This window comes from Nuphar pumila, chromosome 10 (assembly GCF_984573655.1).
Source record: "Nuphar pumila chromosome 10, dmNupPumi1.hap1.1, whole genome shotgun sequence".
NCBI lineage: Eukaryota > Viridiplantae > Streptophyta > Magnoliopsida > Nymphaeales > Nymphaeaceae > Nuphar > Nuphar pumila.
Window position 1 is genome coordinate 113,683,176 of NC_143258.1, and position 17,829 is coordinate 113,701,004.

The 17,829-nt window shown below is 35.4% G+C and overlaps 1 protein-coding gene across 4 annotated transcripts; it reads left to right on the forward strand.

Annotated features, from left to right (window-relative positions):
- Window positions 1-268: 268 nt before the first annotated feature.
- Window positions 269-17,489, forward strand: LOC149827974 (E3 ubiquitin-protein ligase makorin-like). Of its 4 annotated transcripts, none has more exons than XR_016434990.1 (8): window positions 269-354; window positions 1,959-2,046; window positions 2,185-2,972; window positions 14,481-14,550; window positions 15,423-15,511; window positions 15,634-15,685; window positions 15,831-16,003; window positions 17,189-17,489. XR_016434990.1 is itself a non-coding variant. In XM_090019768.1 (7 exons), exons 1-6 carry the CDS (start codon window positions 344-346, stop codon window positions 15,665-15,667), a joined length of 1,080 nt encoding a protein of 359 aa, XP_089875894.1. In that variant the 5' UTR covers window positions 269-343; the 3' UTR covers window positions 15,668-15,685; window positions 17,189-17,489. The 4 variants fall into 4 exon arrangements, 2 of the variants coding, with proteins under 2 accessions (XP_089875894.1, XP_089875893.1); XR_016434989.1 differs by lacking the exon at window positions 269-354 and adding an exon at window positions 617-705; XM_090019768.1 differs by lacking the exon at window positions 15,831-16,003.
- The last annotated feature ends 340 nt before the right edge of the window (window positions 17,490-17,829 follow it).

A 17,829-nucleotide genomic window follows, 5' to 3' on the forward strand; every position in this document is an offset into this window, starting at 1 on the left:
TGAACACTACTGCTCCCGATGAAAGGGTAACGTGAAACACTGGACGAGCAAGATGCCTTGTTTTGTAAGTCCTGCGTGTCCGCCATTTGGGAAGAATGCGTGGGTGGCGGAGACTGTTGTCAGCGCAATCAAACACATGGTAATCGTATGAGAGGGAATGGATGCTTAAGTAACTGAGGAGTCATTCGACAAATGACATCAATAAAGGGACTGAATGGTCATTTTCTTGAGAGAATGGACTATATAAGGCGGCAACCGGGGAGACAAACGGTGAGGTCGCCCGCCTATCGCTAAATCTTAGGCGGCTGAATCGATAACCTGATTCCCCCCTTTCTTCATCGCTATGTCGAAGAGGTAACCCATATCCTCACCTCTCAATTATCGGTTTTCTCTATCATTTCTCCAGTTTTCCGGCGCCATGATCTTGTTGCAGTCGTTTACCGCCTCAAATTCTGGAGTTTTTCGGGTTTTTTTTTTGTGATTTTTTGGTCAATTTGCTTATGGGATTCTAGGGTTTGCACGAGAAAATCGTGTTTATGGCTAGGTTATAGAAATATTTCTTTTCTTTGATGTGTGTGAAATTTTCATGGTAGGGTTCATCAGATAAAGAAAGCAGGGGGCGTATGGGTTCGGGTTTTGCTTCAATTGGTGTGGTTGCTCTTGTCTTTTCTTTTGTTGATAAATCTTGATGGGTATCTTTAGAGCGTACGTTTTTTTTTGAGCAATTTTGTGCTTTTCTTTTTATTTGTGATGATTTGAGGGTGACTTTTATTTGGCTTTCATTTTTGTGTAAATTGGAAGAATTATGTTTTGAGCTTTGTCTTTTTCTTTTATATGGATTGTTGCTTTGATGCTGATTATACCGAATGGAGCGATATTGGTGGTCTGGACGCTTTCGCTAAAACGCCCTATTAAACGATTTGAATGTTATGAGGAATGAGGGAATCCTGTGTGAGAGGAATTTGGTGCTTCATTTTCCTGTTATTGTTATTCTGGTGCACTTCATGTTTGGTTGATTGTGAACTTTATGTATTTGGAAATTCGATTTTCTTGAATGAAGAGCTTTAAATGTGTGGGGGTGTCTAGGAGAGGTCCAGCTTCTATACAAAACACTTTTGGTGGGAAGTGATAGGTACATGATGATGGTCTACGATTCATAGCTTTTTGTTGTATTCCTTGATTATTATGTGAAGGGCCATATAATGTGGATTCTGGGTTCCAGACCATTTGGTGCAATTTCAAGATGTACTTTCCTCTTATTTTTAGGTGTAGTATTTGCCTCTTTAAATATATCTCTCAGATGTCGACCATTTTCATCTTGCGATTGATGTACTCAGTATGTTGGTCCACTGAAATAGTACCTTATCTTTGCCTTCATGCCAAATGCATTTCTTTGCTCCATAGATCCAAGTATATGTCTTAAAAATGGCCATCCAATTCTGACTGATGCAAACACAACAACATGCGAGAATTCGAAGATGTCTGCTGGAAATTTGTATATTATTGATTGCCTTTAGTACTGTTCAATAATTGGCTTGCATTTCTATCCGAAAAATTATTTAAAATATGATCTCTTGTGCTAGTAGTGATGGCTACATCACCTGAGCATTTGGAAGTGGATGAGTGGAAATTTTCTTCTTTAATGATTATTTCTTAATGAAAGAAGGGAGTTGATTGGCATCTTTACAAGTTCCCCCCACCTTTAGCCCTTAAGATTCTTATGTGTTCGAGCAGCCAAGAGTTTATATTACTTGATGATTTCAAGCTGTCACAAGCTGTATATAGAACTGGAATGGGGTTATTGATACACCATTTTCAAAGACTCATCTGACACTATTTGGTGGATTGTCTGTTTGTGTTAATTCCAATTTTTCACTTGGAGGAGGTTATTGTGTTTTGAAGGATACCTGGTATCTGTTGTTCAGCTGTCTTCCATGACAAAATTACTTTTGTTTCAGAATACTTTGCAAGTTTTTTGCACATGGGGCATGCTTGAAGGGAGATCACTGTGAATATTCTCATGATTGGAAGGATCAACCAAACAATGTAAGTTTTATGTTTTAAAGTTATTTTACTTTTTACTGAAAAAATGAATTGTTGTTCTTCCCCCCTAGTCTTGTCCTGTGCTTAGAATATGTTTTTAGTCTTATGCTTCAACATAACTGAGTGGATTCTTGCTTGCAGGTTTGCACCTTCTATCTGAAAGGAGTATGCTCCTATGGAAGTCGGTGTCGGTATGACCATGTAAAGGCATCTCACCTCCAAGCACAGACATCATCTGCACTTTCTCACTCCCCTTCAAACTTAGCTTCAAGTCCAAGTAATTCTTTGAGTGTTTCCATCTTGGGAGAAAGAACTCCAGCTTTAATGTATGCATCAGAGCTTTCAGCTTTGAGCAAACCTTTCTGTCCTCCTGATAGGCATGTTTGGAATCACTGTTCTGAACACCTTTTGGTTTCTAAGCAAGAGTTAGATCAAAATTCTACAGTTGTATCCTCATCTGATCAGCCTATATGTGCTTTTGCTGCTGCCGGGAAGTGCCCTCGTGGAGACAGTTGCCCTCATATCCATGGGGATTTATGTGAAACCTGTGGAAAGCACTGTTTGCATCCATATAGGCCAGAGGAAAGAGATGAACATATCAGACAGTGTCAGAAGAATAAGCAAAATCTTGAAGCTTTAAGGCGAAGCCAGGAAATAGAATGTTGTGTTTGCCTGGATCATGTACTTTCCAAACCTACACCTGGTGAACGTAAGTTTGGCCTGCTTTCTGAATGTGATCACCCATTTTGTATCTCATGCATCCGCAATTGGCGGAGCAATTCCCCTACTTTTGGGATGGATGTGAACTCTACACTGAGAGCTTGTCCCATATGTCGCAAACTCTCATATTTTGTCATTCCAAGTGTCATTTGGTATTCATCAGCAGAAGAGAAGCAAGAAATAATCAACAGTTACAAGTCAAAACTCAAGTAAATATCATCTCTTCCATCCCCTTTTTTTCTCATTTATTTGTATTTTCTTTCGGCTATATGCTTATGTGCCCTATTATATAGGGCTGATTAGTTATTTTTGTATGTTTTACGGATATCATCTTAAAGGATGTCATTGCTGATCCTGAAGTTCTTCAGTAACAATCAATTATTTGGTTGAGGTCATACTGTTCATCTTTATAATAAAATAAGTTTATCTCCTCCATCTTATAAGGTTCATCAATCAGACGCTATGTCACATAGGTGCGGGTACAGAGGTGCGGGTGCGGCTATGCAGCACTTTAAAAAAAACTTGGTGCGGGGGTGCTGGAGTATATATATATATATATATATATATATATATATATATATATATATATATAAAATTTTTAACAATTAACATTAACACTAATGAAATAAAAAGCAATTATCATATCATCAATTCAAAATCAAATTAACAATCTACAATTTTATTCTTCATCAACAAAAACTAACACCATAATTAAATCAACCTAAATATATTATAGAAACAATCAAACAAGTAGAGCATAAATGAAGTAAATTATACTAATAAAAGAAGCAAACAATGCATAATTGCATACCAAAAGTATCTCTTACACAATATATATGACAATGAGGTAATGATTCTAATAATTTTTTGCTTCATCTTCAAATTCATCATAGGAAAGAAGAGTTGTCTTAGATAAGTCCATATTTATAATTTTGAAATCATGTTCTCCCTCTTAAGTCACACTCCTCTGGGTTTACATCTCGAAATTTGGATGATCTATGTTTGCATTACAATTAAAATTTTAAAATATTAAATACTTATATTTAAATAAAGAAACAAAGAAATAGTCAAATAATTAAGAGAGCAATTAATACCTGTATTTTTCATTGGTTTACGAAAGTAATCGAAGATTGGAATGAACAAATACTAAATATTCTGCACGCTTGATGGTGAGTTTGTTTTTCTTTATGTTGTGGATTTGGGTATATGTGCTCCAATTTCTTTCACAACAAGATAAACTAGCAATCTGGATAGCAATCCCAATACAAGATGTTAGAGAAGAGGTGTTTCTGATTTATTTGTTGACAATCATGTGATAGGATCTATATCCTCCTCTCTCGCTATTAATGCCTATTCATATAACTTCGAAGATGAAAATTTTCAAACTCTTGTGTAACTTGATTTAGAATATGTGATTCTCGATAAAGTCTTGCCATACACATATTTTTATACCTTGATAGCTCTGGGTTTAAATTTGGAGGGACACGACCAACACCACCTTCTTGCCATTTCTTTGCATAATATTTGGGATTGAGAGAATGTGTCATGCAATGCAAATGAGTGTTGCTCTTATCCCATCTTCTGACTAAAATTAATTGTATATGATTAAAAAATTATGAATCATCCACTGTAGGTTTTTTTCACTCATGCTTGAAAACTACAACTTGAATTTTTCAATCATATTATCTCATATTTCATAAACTTTATTAAGCATGGGCTCATCCATATCAACTTCACCATCACAGTGATGAACACAAAGTGTGTTTCGGCAACCTTCAACAATATCAGATCAGAATGCCTATTAAATATGACATTAGCATGACGGTAGTTCACAACAAAATTCCTAATGCTTTTGACATTTTTTTATAATTCCTCAATTCATGAACATACAGTATATGCTGGTAAATTTTCTTCTTCTCTTGGGTTGCAGTTGCCCTTGAGGGTCAGATTTAAGTTGTGTACTATATAGAGAGTCAAAAAACTAGTAAAAAAAAATGATACTCACTCTCCAAACTCAATGATGCACTTTTACAAACTGGAGCGTTGTCTGTGATGATTTTACCTACTTTTGATCACCCACTTCTTTTATTACTTCTATAAATAACTCTTTCAAATACTCAGCGGTTTTATATTGCCTAGATGCATCAACTGCTTTCAAGAATACTGGGTCACTAAGCAAAGAAACAATGAAATTAATGAGTGGACACCTTTGAATATCTGTTCACCCATAAGAAATAATAGAAACTCCATTTTGTTCTCATGAATTTTTTTTAATCTCTAGCAATCTCTCAACATTTGCCGTCTCTTGTGCAAGAATTGTCGTTCGTAGTTTTTCTTAGCTTGGAGGTACATAACCACTCTAGTTACAATTTGTCAGTGAAGGAAATTAAATCTTTCTAATAAGTATTTTTAGCTGCATTAAAGGAAAGTGAATTAGTATAAAAATACCTTCTTACTTTTATATCCATCTCTTTCCTTCTATATGTATTGAATGATGCTTGTATCGTTCCTCTTCCTCTACCTCTTGCATCCACTTTTCTTTTGTTTTAAGTATCTTGGTTTTGTTTTAAGTATCTTGGTGGCTTAAAAATGGTACATTGATTGCACAAGAATCACTCATTGCCTTCCTCTTCTCGTATTCATCTTGTATTCTTTTTGTATTGTTTCCGCATTGCCTCATCAACTCTTTTGCATCTTGAAATGCCATGTCTTAATATTTTCAACAAATGATCCTTAACTCTTGTGTAAGACCCAATATAATCTCTCTCACAAAGCTTGCATCAAAATGTCTTATTTTCACCACCACCCTCAGCTTTTTCAAACTTATCCATATGTGCCTATTGTGGCCCCCCATCATCGCATGATGCAGCCGACAAATGAAAATCAATACTATCACTACCACTACCACTACGACATCACTAGCAACAAAACTTACATGTGGGGATGAGGATGATGCAATTCTTTTACCTTTGTTTGCGAGTCCTTTTCCTTTATCTGTCATTTTCGTCCTTAAAACAAAAAAAAATTAATAAAATTCATATAAGGTTTTGTAGAACTAAATTAAATAAAGAAAAAGGAAAATGACATCTGCAAAGGCGAACTCCTTGGTTCAGCATTACCAAACCCAACAGGGCTGGGTTCAACAACGTTGAACCTTGCCCAGAAGGGCTGGGAGCCGAATCTAGCCCAGAAGGGATGGGTTTGATTATGTCGAACCCAGGGCTGGGAGCCGAACCCAACCCTGACAGCCCAAAGATGGGAGTTGAACCCAAACCATCAGAAGAAGAAGAAGAAGAGAAGAGGAGGAAGAAGAAGAGGGGGAGGGAGAGAGAGACCTTCCAATTGCCAAAGCAGGAGAGGAGGGCTCGGGTTCGACAGTCGTAGCCCGTTGGAGGAGAGGAGGGGTCGAGAGTGCAACTGTAGAAGAGGAGTAGGAGAAGAGAAGGGGGGAGGCGTTGGGGTGAGGGGAGGGAGATTTGCCCTAATCTCCCACCCAACCCCATTTCGTAGTTTATTTTATTTTATTTTGGGTCCAAAATGGATAGTTATGACCCTGGGTGCAGTTGACCACACCTAGGGTCAGCTTGATTGTACCGGGTGCGGCACCTTGTTGATCGAATCCCTCTTATAGATCAAACATGGTTATCATAACATATAAAGTGCTAGTTGGTAGAATTTATTATTATATTTTGTCAACAACAAAAGTGTACATGCTATGAACTTAGTTGCTACCCGAACTGGAATAGTATATAGTCAAAAGCGCTAGTCCGTGGCTGGGAATTGTCTATTAACCAACATAAATTTAGTGGATTTAACACAAAAATTCTTAAATATTGTACAAAATCTAAGGATGATATAAAAAACTAGGAAATGTGACATTCCCCCCCTACCAAAGCATTCATTTAGCACCTAGGCCCAAGGTTGTAAAAAGGGTATCGTAACCTGTAATTGTTGGGTCCATTCTAAAAAATCATAACACAAAACAATAATGAATTGCACAAGATACAACAATAGAATCACATATAAAACATTTAAGTCTCTATGAGCTACATAAGATGTCATCAAACATCAAATAATAAAGATAATGTACATGCATATCTCATAAGAACAAATGCAGATTATGAAATATCATGCAATTAAGCGAACATGCCACAAGACGTAGTTTCATAATATGTCAACAAAAACAAAATAACCAAGTTTGTGAATACTTAAGTTTTACGTAACCAAGTTTTTTCAAAATATGAACAAAAGCAAATGAATATGATTTCAATCATCATCATCATTATTTTCTTCTTCTCCTCCTCCTCCTCTTCCTTATCGATCATCCACAATCACACCCTCCCCAATATACATATGCTCTTCATCATCTATCTTCTGTGCTTCTTCCACGTTGATCTACTGATGTTCTCTTCATTTAATACATTAGGTTCTTCTTGAACTTATGCATCTAACACATCAAAATTTTCTAGACTGATGAGATTAAATTGTTTCTTATGCTTCATTGATGATAACTTCTCAATTTGCCTAAAAAGATGATATATATTAAAAAGGATTTTAAATAAACACATAAAAATGCTAAATGAACTTTATAATTTTATATACTTCGCTCTTCATCATCTATCTCCTGTGTTTCTTCCACGTTGATCCACTGGTGTTCTCTTCATTTAATACATTGGGTTCTTCTTGAACTTATGCATCTAACACATCACAATTTTCTAGACTGATGAGATTAAATTGCTTCTTATGCTTCATTGATGATAACTTCTCAATTTGCCTAAAAAGATGATATATATTAAAAAGGATTTTGAATAAATACATAAAAATGATAAATGAAGTTTATAATTTTATATACTTCTATCTTAGTTATAAGTTGTAGCGAACATAGATGAGGTCATCGAGCCTTTTGTGCTCCAATCTATTCTTTCTTTTTGTATGGATTTGCTCAAAGACATTGGAATTTGTTTCGCATCCACTTGCAGTACATGCTTAAGAATGCGAATAACAAAAACTCTCAAATTTGAAATATCACTCTCAAACTTAGTCCACCACATGTTCAAAAATACAAAAAAACATAAATGAGAAAACAATAGACAAAATTCATCATAAATAAATAACAAACTAAAATTAAAATAGACAAAATAAATTACCTGTATCCATCATGGAACGGTTTCCCACTATTGTAGGTCTCCCCATATCATTCAATGCATTATTATACATCTCCATTTCTTTATGAATCTCATCTTGGTTGCAATGATCAAGGATCAACTTCTCGATGCAATCCAAAATGCCCTTGTTCACTTTCCCGTCCATTTTAAATGTAGGAGAGTATCTAAAAACAAGATTCAAATAATATGCTACAACATGAGGTTGATGAAGCTATTATGATTGATGATGCACCAAATAGGCTTGCAGAGTTTTTTCTTCCCATTCAAATTATCTCTAATGTCCTCTTTTGCCTTATCCATGGCCTCATAGAGATAACCTATAGCTGGTCTCTCTTCGCTATCTATCAATCTAAGCACTTTCACCAAAGGTATATTGTAAATAAATTTTGTAATTTCTTGTCAGCATTCAACTATTTGTTTTATCTCATCCATCTTGTCAATGTCCTCAAACAAGAGGTTTATAAAGTGGGCAACACATTGAGTCTAAAACAATATCCCATAAATTTTTGTCAATTCTTTAACACTACTCTATAATTTGTTGCATTATTAGTGATAAATTGGACTATATTTTTAGGCTAAACCTCATTAAACACCTTAAGCAATACATGTCTCATCTTGGGTGCATCAAACAAATCAATTGATTTAAAAAACATAGTTCCTTTGGGGCAATATACAAGGAAATTTATCAAGTTCCTTGTCTTTTTGTCAATCCTCCCATTTTTCATGATGTTATACCCAGTTTCCTTCCATGACTGCTTCATCTTATCACAATATGTCTTCACTTCCTTTACATGAACATCTAGAATTTTTTCTCTCAAATCATGATACACAGGCATTTTATATCTTGGCATAGTAGTGTGAATGTCAGGCCCCTGCCTAGGGGCAGTCCTAGGAGGGAAAAAACTCCTAATAAAGCCTCAAACTCCACCTCCTCTAGAAGAACTTCCTCATCCTCCTCTTTCTACCTGCACCACTACTGGTAACACCAGCCACACTTTTCCTCTTCACTGCAAAGCTTCCTACTTCTGATTCTATGCTAGAGTTTGTAGGATTAGAAGTGGGTAGTTCATCCGCATCATAAATATCCTTAATGGTTTTTGTATACATATATATTTATGAATATATATGTATACTTTTGTAATTTGTCATGACCCTTAGGGGTATTTTTGTCTTTTTATCTTATATAATTAGAATAGTCCACTAGGGACTACTTTGTACTTTTTCTCTTTTTATTTTTCCTTTTCTTTTAGTCTTTTGTCATAGAGTCGTTGGGACTCATCCCAACGGTCATAAATATGACCCCAATGACTATGGGAGCCCCCCCTAGTCCTCTTTGATGTATAAATAGGGGTTGTTAGCCCCTCTCTTTGATGCTTTTTAGCATATTATTAATACAATTGTTTGTATTTTTTATGTGTTCTTGTTTGTGAACATTGTGCATAGACCTTTGTGGCTCTTCGTATCTTGCTCATTAGTGGCTTCTTACTTGTGTGGTTGTGTACCTCTGTAGCCTCTTGTTGCATCTCTTGTGCACATGGATTTTGTGACATGGTATCAGAGCCCTTTGGGTTCTTTTGATCTTGGAGGCATTGTTCGTGGTGATAGAGGATCGTGTGCTCATGATTAAAGTGTTTGTCCTTGTTCTCTTCTTTATCCCTCTCTTATTGTTCGTCATGGAACATGAATTGAGAGTTGAGCTCTCTTTTAAACTCAACGGATCCAACTACTTGATGTGGGCTTCGGCCATGGAAAATTACCTCAAAGTCAAGAAACCTTGGGGATTTATGTTGAGCATTACTCTTGAACCCTCTTTGAAGCTTGCTAAAATCAAAGGTGTTGAGAAGGCCCTTGAAGGAGATGATCGAGTTAAAACTATCTATGAACACCAATCAAAGGTAGAAGATTGAGAAAGAAACTATGCTAAGATTTTAGCATGGTTCATGAACAATGTTGACATAAAAATATGTTCCAACATTGCTAAATTTAAAAAAGCCAATGAGGCATGATTCTTTCTTAAGGGTAATACCAAAAAAGATCTTGCTAGGCAATATTTTCTACAAGACAAGATTATAACTACTAAACAAGGGGACATGAATGTCCGTGATTTCTTTAGTACTTTGTCTCCTATTTGGGACGAATTGGCTCTTCTTGAGCCAAAATGGGTGGCCATTGAAGATATTGGGCTTAGAAGAGAGCAAGTTGAGAGAAAACACTTCTTCCAATTTTTATATGGCCTGAAGCTGGAATTTGAACAAGGTCCTCTCTCCTTTATAGGACTTTGGCTTTGCCTCTTGAAGATGCTCTTACTGAAATATGCCATGAGGAGACTTGCCTTGGCATGGCTATTAAGGGAGAAGATGTTTCTACCGTTTCTAGGCCGGGTATCAATGTAAGGGCCTGTAGGCCTCTCACTTTATAAGGCAAAATAACTATAATAGTGGATATAGGAAGGGTGTTATTTGTCATTTTTGTAATGAACCTGGACATATTAAACTGGTTTGCCCAAAACTTAAAGGCAAATTTGCTTCTATTGAAGAAGTGACACCCAAGAAGGAAGAGCCAAGCAAGAATAGAGGAGATATTAAAGACACACTTAGTCAAATATCGGAGGCACTACAACAACTCCTTAAATCATCTTCTACTTCGGGTGCTGCCATTGCATCTTCTTCATCTCCTCTAAGTATGTGGATTCTTGACTCAGGTGCTTCTTTTCGTATGACCCCTCATGAGAATGACCTTTCCGAAGTTTGCACTAATTTTACTTCATCTTATGACTCAATCTCCGATGAAACCTTTTTAAAAATAAATAGTATTGGAACTCTTGATTCAAAATCTTCTCAATTTTTTTTTGTTCCAAAAATAAGGGTTCCAAAATTAAATTTAAATATTTTCTTCATGCCTCAAATTTTCAACTATGGTTGCAAAATTTTCTTCATTTTCTTCTCATCTAAAGATTGCACCGTGCAAGGGAAGCTGATTAGGCAAGGCCTTAGGAGAGGCGGTCTTATTTTATGTATTTTTTGGCACTTCTGCCCAAGTCATTTTGTAATTATGCACAAGAGAAAAATATTGATACTTGGCATAAAATACTTGGGCATCTTAGTTTTTTGAAGATTTACCTCTTTCCTTTTTTGGAAAATATTTGTAATGAAAATGATATATCTTGTAAAGATTGCATTTTTGAAAAAATGAAAGTTATTCTTTTTCTCCATAAATCTTTCATTTCTACTCATCCTTTTGAATTAGTGCATTCGGATGTATGAGGCTCTTTACTGGCCATATTGAAAGAAGGTTAATCCTATTATATTATTTTTGTCGATCGTTTCACTAGATATACATGGGTTTATTTTTTAAGTCTTAAATCCGATGTGTTCTCTTTTTTTAAGGAATTTCATATAATGATTAAAAATCAATTTCTTAATAACATATCTATTCTTAGGCCCGATTCCGGAGAGGAATATATGTCAAATGATTTTCAAAATTACTTGAAACAAAATGACATTTGTTATCAAAGGCCCTAAAACTCCTCCACAAAATGGGTTAGCAGAAAAAAAAACATAGACATATAGTGGAAACCGATAGGACCCTTCTCATTTCTAGGGAGATTTCAAAAAGATTTTGGACCAAAGCAGTTTTAACTTTAACTTACTTAATAAATAGAATGCCTTCATCTTCTTTATAAAATGTCTCCCCATTTGAAAAACTTTTCAAAAATGACTTTCGATTTTAATAGACTAAGAATCTTTGGTTGCAAGTGCTATGTGCTTACTCATAAAAATGCTAAACTGTCTCCAAAAGGTAGAGTGTGTTTTCTTGGGATATTGGGAAAATAAAAAAGGGAATCGTTGTTTTGACCCAAAGAACAATAAACTCTATGTTTCTAAAGATGTCGCTTTTCTAGAAAATGAAAATAGATTTGATAACAATGAAACTAAAAAAGAAGTTGACTATACATTTCTATTTGATCTCTTACCAAGATATGATGAGTTTGATTCTATTGATGTTCTTGATTCTTGTTTGAATGATGATTCTAGTAATGAACATCTGGTTATTGATGAAGTATGTCATCAAAATGAAAGTTTAATTGAAGATGCATCTAATAATATGCATGGTTATACTTGGCGTGGACAAGGTGATCATCCATGTGCCTTTGACAAATTCTCTCAAAACATACCCTAAGAGGAATCCCAACTTAGAAGATCTAATCAAATCTCTAATGATCCTAGTAGATTTGTATCCTATGATTCTTTTTCTCCCAACTTTAGAGCATGTTTAATAACTCTTCACTCCTACTATGAACCATCTCATTATAATGATGCCAAACAGTACTCTCATTAAAATAAAACAATGAAAAAGAAATTTAATGCCCTTAGGAAAGTCAACACTTGGATAATAGTTGATCTTTCTCTAGGCAAGAAACCTATAGGATGTAAGTCAGTGTTAAAAGTCAAGACCAAAAGTGACAGACCTTTAAAAAGTTATAAAGCAAGATTGGTTGCCAAAGGATATGCTCAAGAATTTTAAATAGATTATGAGGAAACCTTTGCCCTCGTCGCTAGAATGACTAGTGTCCGAACCTTAATTTCCATTGCCTCTATCCAATAATGGCCAATTTATCAACTAGATGTCAAGAATGTCTTTTTAAATAGATAACTTTGTGAGGAAGTTTACATGGATCCTACTTCGGGGGTTGATACTAAGGGTAAAATTTTAAAGCTAAAAAAGGCTTTGTATGGTCTTAAACAAGCTTCGAAGGCTTGATATGATAAATGTAGTAATGGTTTGGGATTTATTTCTTGTTATACTGACACTACACTCTTTGTCAAGAAAACAAATACTAAGATTGTGATACTTCTACTATATGTTGATGACATGATCATAACAGGAAATGACAAAGGAGTTATTAAAAGTAAATTTGTTCTAAAGAAAAAATTTGATATGTCTGACTTGGGATTTTTGAGATATTTTTTAGGAATTGAGGTTGCCTACTCACAAAGAGGATATATTTTCTCTCAGATAAAATTGCTTGCTGATATATGTGCTAGGTCAGGAGTTTTTTTTGTGAAAAGAAGGTGGAGACCCCATAAGTCCTAAATGCCGAATTAAGACTTGAAGATGGCGTATTGCTCGAAGATCCTACTCCATATCGCCAATTGATTAGATTTCTCACCTACCTTTCTATCTCCCGACCTGATATCGCTCATGCGGTCCATGCAACAAGTCGGTTTCAGGCTCTGCATGCTCCTACCACAGTGCACATGGGTGCATTTAAGAGGATTGTTCGATATATTAAAAACACAATCTCAAAAGGTATTTTCTTATCCTCCTCCTCATCCTTAGATTTAACTGTTTACACTGATGCTGACTGGAGTGATAATCAAATGATAAAATATCAATTATTGGTTTTTGTGTTTTCTTAAGAGATTCTTTAATTTCTTGAAGGTGCAAGAAACAATAGAAGGTCTTGTTGTCTTCAACTGAGACAGAATATCGAGCAATCACTACGACAACAATGAAGCTTGTATTGCTAAGGACTCTTCTCCTTTACATGGGAGTTTCCATCTACAGATGTTTGAATATGTGTTGGGACAACAAAAGTGCAATTTACATTGCAAGCAACCACACTGTCACTATGTACGTGATGAGTATATGAAATGAACTATTAAGTTGTCGCATGTCACATCGTAGTGCCAACTTGTAGATTTATTCACCAAAGCTTTTCCTGCATCTCGGTTTATTTTTTTCCTTAACAAACTGTTGGTGATTTCACCGTAAGTTTGAGGAAGAGTATATATATATATACACACACACACACACTTTTGTAATTTGTCATGACCCTCAGGGGTATATTTGTTTTTTTATCATATGTAATTAGAATAGTCCACTAGGGACTACTTTGTACCTTTTTCTCTTTTCATTTTTCCTTTTCTTTTATTTAATAGACCAAGGGTTTTATGGTCTTTTTCCATAGAGTCATTAGGACTCATCCCTACGGTCATAAATATGACCATTGGGGAGCTCCCAACGACTCTATGGGAGGGCCCCTTGGTCCTCTCTGATGTATAAATAAGGGTTGTTAGCCCCTCTTCTTTAATGCTTTTTAGCATATTATTAATACAATTGTTTGTTTTTTTATGTGTTCTTGTTTGTGAACATTGTGCTTAGCCCTTTGTGGCGCTTTTTGTGTCTTGCCCATTAGTGGCTTCTTACTTGTGTGGTTGTTCCCTCCCTATAGCCTCTTGTTGCATCTCCCCTGTGCACTTGGATTTCATTACAGTTACTTGGTCAGGGCATCTACTTACTGGATTACATGCTTTAATGGCACAAGTGTTCTTGGTTATGGTGCATTCTTTTAAAAGCTTCTCATTGGATAACTCAATCCTCGAACAACAGATCATCCCACTTGGGAGTGTACTGTTGCAAGTCCTATTGATAAAGTTCTTATTATCTGGCAATGTTATGTGTAATTATGGTCATAAACCATCAGTTGGTGGACCATGTGATTGTTTGGTATTTTGAATCTTGGGTATTAACAGATAGCTTCTGTGACAGGTCTATTGACTGCAAATACTTTGACTTTGGTAATGGAACTTGCCCCTTCGGAACTAGTTGCTTTTATAAGGTACTGATGCTTGCCCTTATTCTTTAATCCTTCTTGTTTGTTTCACGTTGGTTAAGTGATATTGATCATCTGCATCTTTCTTAGTGTTGTCAAAATTGGAAAATTTTGTTGTCAATTGCTATTCCAAGATGTGGGGCCTTGCTGCTTTTGATAGTCAAAACAGTACTAGCTTTTGTAAGAGGTTTATCCTTTTAAACGACTCATGTTGATGTTGCACAAGATTCTGATTCTAGCATGTTCCTAATTAAAAGTATGGTCATATTTATTCTCTGCTTGGGCATTTATGTTTGAGTTGTCACTTGTGTATTCATCTGGCATTAGGACAGATATAGTTTTCATATATTTCTTGTGCCAGGGGCATGTCAATTTGTAACATTGTTTGGCAATTGGAATGCTGTCCTTATTACAGTAAATGGATAATAAGCTTTGTCCTTATTACAGTAAATGGATAATAAGCTCAATATTTTCCGTCTATCAGTGTATAAGGGTTCACACTTTGAATCATTTTGGTACTCCACTAAAATCCCCTCATTCTTCAGATTGATGGCACTGAGCAAATGTGGCGCCTTGTAAAGAGGACTGCCTAGATTACCTCCTTGTCGATATTGTGTTGGGCTCATCTTTTTAATGAATGTAAATGCTGTTGGGCCATTTTAAATGTCATCTCTCTCTCTCTCTCTCTCTCTCTCTCTCTCTCTCTCTCTCTCTCTCTCTCTGTGTGTGTGTGTCGGGGGGGGGGTATGTTTGTGTTCATGTGTGCAGAAACACCCAAATCCTGTTCTCAAATTCAAAAGTATGATAAATTGACTGATGGCTGACTTTGGTACCTTAGGTGAGACCATTTATTGATTATGGTCGTCTTTGTTGTGCAGCATGCATACCGTGATGGAAGGATTGAGGAAGTAAAACTACGACATCTTGGTGCTGAGGATGGAATTACCGTGATTGCAAAAGACGTTAGGTTTGTGCTGCAAACTCACTCAAATTGTCATTTTCTCCTTACTACATGCTGGTCTACAAATTATATCCAACTACAATTTTTTATAAGGTACTTAAACCTATCATACTTTATTCTGTTACCAGGCTTTCAGACTTCTTTAGGGGATTGCACCTGTAGATGGTGGCATACTAAATGGTAATACTGACAAATCTTCGCTATGGTGCAACATCTTATCTTTCTTCTGTAGGCAATTGTTAGATTGCTTTATCCCATTACAAACATAAAATAAGTATTTTTGGTATTTTTTATGATATCATTCTGATCACTGATGTCCCTGCAGGGTGTTAAGTATAGGCCGCAGAAATAATGCCATCTAAAGTGATGGCAGGTTTCAGTTCATTTTGTACTCAATATTGCTACATGGCATGTCTGCTAATTTGATGCCATGTTTTAGAAGCATGTGGGCAGCCAGCATAATTCTTGTCAGAGTTACCTTTTGTGATATAAACTATGGTAACTAATTTGCTGCTGCTCTTTTTGGTGCTGTTATTGCTCATTTAAGGTTGTGATCTTTTTGTTTTTTCTCCTTTTTTAAGATAAAAGATCATTATTAGATGTTGAACTACAAAATTCAACAGACTTTTAGAATTGTTCATCACTTTCTTTGTCCATTATGTTGGACATGTCACGCCCGTTTTATAAACAGCCAGACAATGGTAAACATGATTACAATCCTATCCTAATCCTAAATATTATAAAATCACACGGGTGGTAGGTGTCAAAAATTAGATGCTTCATTATTTTTTCTAAATTGACATTCTTTCTATGTTTTCTAATAATGTTATTAAAAATTTGTTTGCCCTTCTTTATATAGTTTTTCAAAAAAAAAAAAGTTTTACTTACATGGCATCTTGTAATTTTTCAAAAACTCTTGAATTTCCACATGTAACTCTCTCTCTCTCTCTCTCTCTCTCTCTCTCTCTCTCTCTCTCTCTGAATAGTAAAATGATGATAATCTCTCCCCTAAAATATCTCCATAAATCACTCTTTTCTCATTGGCCAAAAAAAAACCTTAATCTGTTTGAAATGCATAACGTCCTCAACAAAATCTGTTTGAAATTCATACATTTTTCTGTGTTTATTCATTTTATTTATCATAAAAAATTAACATAATCTAGGCCCATCCTTATGGATGGGTCATTATGTTTTAATTTAAGTATATACTAAGCCATGTAAAAGGGTATTTATTTCCTTTAGTTATTTAGTTGTATATTTTAAAAATAAGTTATGTGTTTTAAACATATACATATTTGTATGTCTTTATTTATTTGTTTGTCATAAAAATATTAATATAAACATGATTTATCTAGGCACTTCAGCCACATGGATGGGCCGTTGAATATATAGTATCTATAATGTAACCTATGCTTCAGGTAACCATGACTAAAACAAAACACTTGTTCACTGCCACGACAGATAAAAAAGATATACTTGCAATGGACAAGTTTCATCTTAAAAGACTAATTGTTTGTCAATTTTATTACATTGCCTATAATCATCTACATGCATGAAGTTCTAGATTTGAGCTTGCTGGAAATTCAAACTAGTCTGTATTTCATTTTTCTTATGAAAGCATATATTAGTTTTGATAGAAAGGAAATTAACTCAATGAGTTTAATCCCTTTTACTCCATTGCAGATATGCACTGAGACAACACCAGGAAAGGACTTGAGAGGATGCTTGCTATAATATCTTTTCTGTTGATTTTTGGTTTGTGAAAAACATGTAAAATATAAAGTGAAGTATCAAGTCCGTTGTGACCATTGATGTTATTTATAGACTTTCTCGAGTGGGGTCATTCTTGGTGAGTTTTAGACTAACATTGTTATAAGTGAATCTGTTGAATATTTCCCTGTTGAATGTGCTAAATGGTTCAGAATATTGATTGGTTGCTGATTAGGCACCAAGAAATGGAATTCATCTTTCAAGTTTAGCTTCATACCAACTTAGAAGTGTTTGATAAATTGCATCAACGGTGTGTTCGTTTCATTTCACATTTAGCATGAGCCGTCTACAGTAATTCTTCATTAGGTTGCCAGTACATGTGAATGTGATCTCTTCATAAATCTGAGGTCGAGTACAAACTGCCCTTGATAAATCTCTGCCAACATCTGCTTTCTGAATTTACTTGCTCAAGGCATATTTTCAGTAGCTAGCCTTGAAGGGGCCTCCTATGTAGCTGTCTGAAGCTTTTTTGAGAGACACCGTGCTTGTCAAATATCTACCACTGACCAGGAGAACAAGCCCAATCTGGCTGGTAGCATCATCCCAGTGAATAA

Bases quoted from the DNA above. Each gene is read 5' to 3' on its own strand.
- LOC149827974 (XM_090019767.1), top strand. The intron at 14,551-15,422 runs GTACTGATGCTT...TTTGTTGTGCAG, and splicing joins GAACTAGTTGCTTTTATAAG to CATGCATACCGTGATGGAAG. The intron at 15,512-15,633 runs GTTTGTGCTGCA...TTCTGTTACCAG, and splicing joins GTGATTGCAAAAGACGTTAG to GCTTTCAGACTTCTTTAGGG.